Genomic DNA, 6762 nt, shown 5'->3' on the forward strand with positions numbered 1-6762 from the left:
TTTATGGGCCAAGCTGGTGCTACACTTCTGCCTCTCCACCTGCTGGATACCTCACAATTAGCATTTGCTACTAATTTAGCAGCAACCTTTTCACAGCATGAATTGCTTAGTTGCAGGATAGTTCAGTGGACTCCCTTTAAAAAAAAGAGGAAGTCATACACTTGCTCAATGGGAGAGGCTCAATTGCGCTCAACAGGTTCAGTTCACAGTGACCCTGCCTGGCTTCCTGCTATTCACATGTGTTACTTCCCTTTTGTGGTAATGGCCTGTGGCACTCAGCCAGAAAACATTATTAATTTCAGAAGTGGCCTGACAACAAACCCACAGTGAAACGAGAGGAAGTGGCGGGGAGGCCATCTGTTGGCTTCAGCAGAACAGTAGGAACATAGCTATGCTGCTTCTACAAGGAAAGCAGATTAATAATCCACAAAGAGGAAACTGGCTAAAATTATCCACAGACCATATTAAAAAAAAAAAGTCACTTGAGCTGCAGCTGGACAGGAAATTGCTAGAGCTGCTTGCAAATCTCCACTTTGAACACCACAGTATGGGGAATGCCAGGAGCGGAAACCGTTCAAAACTGGATTAGCACAAGCCAAGTTTAACTGCAACCCACTTCTACTTTCACAGTTTATGCACTCGATCTAGGTCACTACTACAAGAGACACCAACTTTTTTTTTTTTTTGGCTGTGTTTTGTTTGTTTTTCATTTCACACACTTGCAGTTCCTAAAGTTACAGGAAACATGTTTTGGTTGCCAGGAATTCTAAAGCACCCCAGTCTGCAGCGTATGCTGGAGAATCAGCCAATCCTGACTTGACAACATGCAGACTTAGGGTGAAATGTATATTACCATCCTTGCTATTTAAATTAACTATAACAAACAGGAAGTTATGGTCTGAAGTGTTACCATGTCTAAAATCTAACCTGTTCCTTCTGCACAGACAGAATTGTTTCAGTGCAGCTAAAGAAGAAACTGGGTGTCTCAGGCATTGTTACTTGTATCTAGAACCTGCACGGGTCAGCAGTGACTGACAGTCATTTACTCTCTGTGGACTGCCTATGGGTCTCAGTGACATGAGTTGGTGGTTTCAAACCTATTATTTGTAGTTAAGTAACCACGCCACAGAAAACACAGATCTTTTGGCATGCTCAGCAGAAAGGCAAAAATTATTCATTCAATAAGCATAGAAACCAATTATTCCCCCCATCCCTAGAAGCAGCCCTGCCACAGTAGGGTAGCAGTACATTGATGGGGCAGTGTGGGGGAAGTCTGAATTGTTTCTATATATGCTCTGTCTTTTCGGTGGTTAAGCAGAGACTATAGAAGTCCATCCTCCCTGCCAGGTTAAGATGATAGTGCTATATGAGCATTAACTATTAATTTAGATTATAGTGGGCCAAAGCAGGGATCAGGCCTTTTTTGTGCTAGGGCTGTACAAACATGTTAAGAGACACACCCGCCTTAAAAATATTCTGATGTGTATGCAATTCATCACTAGGAGGGAAATAAACCACTCAGATTCTCAATAGCCAAAAATAGTTATTTATTAATAATTTAAAAATGTACATTCTTATAATAAATTCCAGCTTAAACCTTTTACACCATGAATTAGGCTCTCCCTCATTGGCAATCGTGTTCAAGTTCATCTTGTGTACGCACAAGTACACATGATCGTATGTACTTCCAGTTCTAAACCAAAAAAATAAAAATAAAAAGACAAAATATTGCATTTGAGGTGAAGCTCCCTGAAGAGTTTGTACAGAGATAAAGCACTGTTTAGCGTATCTGAAATGTTTCTGAAGACAAATCTCTTCCAAGATGATCTATTTACAAAGGTTAAAAAAAAGGAGAAACAGCAGCACAAGAGGGGTGTGGGTGAACTTACAAGGAAAAGAAAAATAAAAAAGGAATAGACTCTACTGATTCCCAGAATGTGAATAGCAAATTTCTGACCATAGCCATTGTCTCTCAAGTTTGCCTCAGCTCAATTGAACAATAAAATCAAGCATGCTGCAAATGTATTCTTTGCAAGGGGACAGGGGGACAGAAACATAATTCATGAAGAGCACAAAAATGTAGCAGTCCTTTGGGTTGATTTCTTTTCTACAGGCAAAAGTTAAAAAATAAAAACATTGCCCATGGATTTAAGATTAAATATTTACACTGATCAAATAGCACACTACAGAACTGGCAGCAAACAAGTACTCCAAATACACTGAGCTGAAACCTCTCTCTTTGGCTCCTCTAAATTAAAAAAGAATCAGTCTTCACTGAAGACAACAATCTATGTTACAGATCCCAAAGCAAAGAAGGAAATAGGAAATTCCCAGTCACTAGAGAACACATGCTCAGAATGCCCAATCTCCCCCTACGTGTTGGAAGTCCTCAGTTCCAAGCCCCTGGCCAGGTGGGTGGTTGTGCAGCCAGCAGGTGCGCTGCCTGCCTTGGGGCAGTGCCACATGTTCCTTCTGGGAGACCTCAGCAAGTTCCCTTGTACCTTTCCCAGTGTGCACTGGCAGAGGCCACGAGAGAGCAAAGCTCCATCTCCTTCCTGCTGCCAGAGGGAAACCATTGAGGAATGATCACATGATCCAGACCTGGCGGGGAGGCCATTGGAGAGCGCTCACGTGGACTGCCGGGAATCCACTTGGAAGACATTCTGGTTGGAGGGAGTGGTGAAGTAGAGCTGCTGGCTGGGCACGCGATTGTCGCAGGGGCTGCTGAGCCCCAGGGTCCGCTCAAAGTCCAGCAGCTGGCCCATGAAGTTGAAGTTGGGCGAGATGTTGGATTTCTTCATCTTGACAATGTCATAGGCGTCATTCATGGACAAGTTGAGCTTTTGCATGAGGTATGCGACGGTCACGGTGACCGAGCGGCTGATCCCTGCTAAGCAGTGCACCAGGACTCCACAGTTCTTCCCCCGAGCTTCATCTGCACACACAGAGAGGGAACACAAGAGAAAAGAGATGCTCATGATCCAGCTGTGACATAGGAGAAATATCAGGGGGGCTGATTCAGATCTCACTTATTACCAGTGTGAATCAAGAATGACTCCAGTGAGGTCAACGGAGACAGTTATACTAGTGCAAAACCAAAGTGAGATCAGAATCGGACCCTGAGATCAGAACAGCATGTAAATCAGAAGGCTGATTAAACTTAACAGTGGCACAGAGGAAACATGCTGTGACCCAGCCCAGACTTTTTATTTTTATTTTCAAAAGATGCTATTTGTACTGAATGCTGGCCCCCCAAAAAACATTCTCCCTGTGTACATTTCCCCCAGCATATGAAAACTAGAAACCACGCCATATGCCACTGAATGCTTTTTACACAGACCAGCAGACTGCAAAGGTCTATTAAATTATTCTCCAACTGTTGTGCTGCTAACAATGGAGGTATTCAGGCATTTGAAAAGAAAGAGGGAAGTCACAGGGGACAGCCCATTAGGAGGAACAGGATGTCAACGTTGCTGGAAAATGGGTTCCTTTGTAAAAGGAAATGCATTACAATGACTGGAGATTAGTTTCTTCGTGGCTTCCAGCGCACATTTCTTCTTGCTAGGCTCAGATTACCTACATACTTCACTAGCACCGGTATCTCTCCACTGGATTACAACACAGTTTTCCAACACACAGTATGCCCATCCATAATCCCCTCTTCCCCGCCTCAAATAAGAAAAGCAATAAACTAATAGTAATACTAAGAGGAGATCAGAAATTCCCATGGTGGTTCAGCGAGAAAAACAATATCAATCTGAATAAGTAACGTGAAAGAGTTTTGAGGTGTGTGTGAAAACATTATCTACCTAGGGTGATATGTGTGCAGTGACTGTATCTTGCACCCTAGATTTTAGGCAGAACTCTTCACTGATTTACATTTGGGATACTGATGGACAAAATTATTTAAAGGAGATCTAGCTAAAGCGCTAAATCTGAAAGGAATACAATTATTTATTGGAGATTTACCTTTAAAAACACTATACCTCTGGAAAGGATACCGTTATTTACAGGCTGTATCTAACTATACCACTATAAATCTGAAATTACTTTTAATTGTAATTCTCTCTTGGAAACAAAAAAAAAAACCATCACCTCTGTTTTTAAGACTATTAACTAGGTAAATAATAATAAAACTATTACTAATAAATTCACTAGTGCGGATTCTCTTTATTCCCCAAATTTAGCACACTGGGATGGACTGTTCTGGGGTGATCCCATATCAGCTCGACATACAAGTAAACATATTTGCAACCTGTGAATACAGTTGCTAATTCAACAGGGCTTGTCGCCTAAATCTAGAAAAACAAATTCTATCCGCCCTTTTAATTTCAATCAGTTCTGAAAGTCGAACATTGCGCAGCGGCTATGTGAGACATGCGGCTGACAAATACAAAAGATTAAGGGTTTAAACTCTGGAAATGATAAACATCTGGTGGTCCTTTAGCGGTCATAATTCATTAGGGCTCACCTATGAAAGAAATGGCCTCGGGAAAGAACTGAGACAAGTTTTGACTCCAGTGGTCGGAGATGGGGATCTGCTTGTATTTAAACTCTCCGGCGTTCTCAAAGAGATTAGGCAGATTGGGGGTCACATTCAAGATGTATTTAATGCCAAACTCTTCTAAAACGTCCAGATTGGTGGAGTCCTTAGCACAGCCCAAGTAGAGGTAGGGTAAAATCTCGACCGGGAAGGAAGGCTGGTTGTTGGACAGAGGGCTGCCATCTGAGTCAGTGGCACTATTGGGGTCTCGGTCCGTGTCAGATTCAATGTCGGAAGAGGAATCGGAGCTGATTCGCAGACCTCCTAACCCCAGGACTGGCAGAGAAGGAGAGTTGCTGCTACATGAACTGTCTAGGTTAGTTTCACAGTGCAGGGCGAATTCGGTCTGGAACTTGCTGAAGCCACCTGGGGAGGAAAGCACAGCACAAATGCAACCTGAGATGCGGCGGCGAGTTCCTAGCGTCTCTCTGCCTAGATAGACTCTGTGTCCCCCCCAAAGTCACACACAGAGAGAGGGGCACAGATAAAGCCACGTGCGGCGGCCAGGTTTGGGGAAACCGCATTGCTGTCAGCGGGGGACAGGAATCCATTCCACAGCGGGGCTCAATGCATTTCCCTCCTGCTGGGGCTCGCTACAGAAATGGATAGCCGCGCATTCCTTCAGCCACAACCCTGTCCTTGCCTCACGGGCCGCTAACGGGTAGCACCGTCAGCTCTGTCCCGTGCCCCGCTAGCTCCCCACCCGAGTGCCTTCCTGGGGAGAAAATCCCCCTCCCCCCCCGTTTGTGGCTTGCAGGGATTTGCACCCAGGTGTGCAGGCGCGAGACAGCGTGTCCCCAAATGGCTCCTGCACGCGTTGGATTCAACGCCATGGAGGGTCCTAAGCCTAGATAAGCTTGAGGCATGTGCACAGCCCGGCTACCGCTGACATACCACAGGCGACAGACAAAGAACAAAACCCACCCAGCGCCAGGTCCTAGCGGGGCGCCCCCCCCCCCAAGCCGCGGATTTGGGGCCGGTCCCAAGCAGGTCCGTTTAACCCCTCACCTTCCAGATAAAACGCCTTGCAGCCTTCATCCTTCAGCCGCTTGAGCAGCAAGCCCAGCACCGACTCCCCGCCCGTGTTCTCGTTCCACTCGCTGCTGTTCTCGTCGTACAGCACCACGGTGTCTGTCCCGCAGCGCCGGGCAAACTTCTCCCGGTCCTGGTCGCTGGTGGAGAAGAGGGCGCGCAGGGGCAGGTTGCCCTTCTGCAGCCGCCTCAGCATGATGCCGGGCAGGGCCACGCTGATGGCCGACTCGATGTGGGACGACTCGTACAACTCCTGCGAGCGACAGTCCATGAGCAGCAGCCGGCCGTTGCCCAGCTCCAGCTGCTCGTTCAGCCAAGCCACCGTTTTACTGACAGCCATCTCCGACACGAAGGGCACGGGCCTGAACGTATCTAGCATGAGGAAAGGCTGGGGGAGAGCGGCGTGTGGCTTATAAACTGCCCGCTCACTGAGGCATAAGGCTGAACCCCCCGGCACCCCTAAACTGCACTCCTGCCACCCCAGAAAAATGACTCACCCCCCGCCCTCGGTCGCCTCCCGTGCACGGGCAGCAATAGATTTCGGGGAGGACACCAGCGCTCTGACTCCCGAATGCGGGTGGCGGCAGCTTTTTGTCAATGAGTCCCTGAATGAACCTGTCTAATCGCCGGCCTCGTCCAGACGCTCGGGCTCTCTCTCCTCCCCAAGTGAATGAAATCCAATTAACGTGCCATTGACTTGCCCTCCTTTCGCTGAGCACAAAAATACTGCACTGGCCCCTGCTCTTGTGTGATCCCTCTCCCTCTGCCCCCCTTGTGTGCGGCTCGTCAGCCCCGGCTCCCCCCACCCCCCTGCTTCTCACAACGTGATTTCCCCTCCTCCTCCTCCGCTCCGTCCCCTTGATGTGATCAATGTCCCTTTGAATCAGCCCCGCACACCCCCAGCGCCAGGCAGCTCCTCAATGGATACAAACACGGAACGTCTCAATGGATACATTCTCTCGCACAGCCAATGAGGGCGCGCGGAAGGGGCTGTTGCCGTGGAGACGGACCGGCTGGAACAGGTTGTGTTGATGAATTGTTAATGAGTTTGTCATTCACAAAAACGGAAAGGAATTTCCGCTCCGGATAAGCTGAGTGCAAACAAGCAGCAACAGCAGCTCAGCGGGAGGAAGGCGAAAGAGGCGGTGGAGGAGTGGGGGCAGGTGAGGGGGGGGGGGGGGGGGGGG

The 6762-nt window shown here is 47.7% G+C and overlaps 1 protein-coding gene across 2 annotated transcripts; it reads right to left on the bottom strand.

Annotated features, from left to right (window-relative positions):
- Positions 1–1532: 1532 nt before the first annotated feature.
- DUSP6 (dual specificity phosphatase 6) lies at positions 1533–6328 on the bottom strand. Of its 2 annotated transcripts, XM_024212787.2 has the most exons (3): positions 5552–6328; positions 4472–4909; positions 1533–2935 (listed from the first exon to the last, which is right to left on the bottom strand). In XM_024212787.2, exons 1-3 carry the CDS (start codon positions 5952–5954, stop codon positions 2628–2630), a joined length of 1149 nt encoding a protein of 382 aa, XP_024068555.1. In that variant the 5' UTR covers positions 5955–6328; the 3' UTR covers positions 1533–2627. The 2 variants fall into 2 exon arrangements, with proteins under 2 accessions (XP_024068555.1, XP_024068556.1); XM_024212788.2 differs by lacking the exon at positions 4472–4909.
- Between the last annotated feature and the right edge of the window lie 434 nt (positions 6329–6762).

The sequence above is a fragment of the Terrapene carolina genome, unplaced genomic scaffold, assembly GCF_002925995.2.
Source record: "Terrapene carolina triunguis isolate 2854851 unplaced genomic scaffold, T_m_triunguis-2.0 Scaffold68, whole genome shotgun sequence".
In the NCBI taxonomy this organism is placed as follows: Eukaryota; Metazoa; Chordata; order Testudines; family Emydidae; genus Terrapene; species Terrapene triunguis.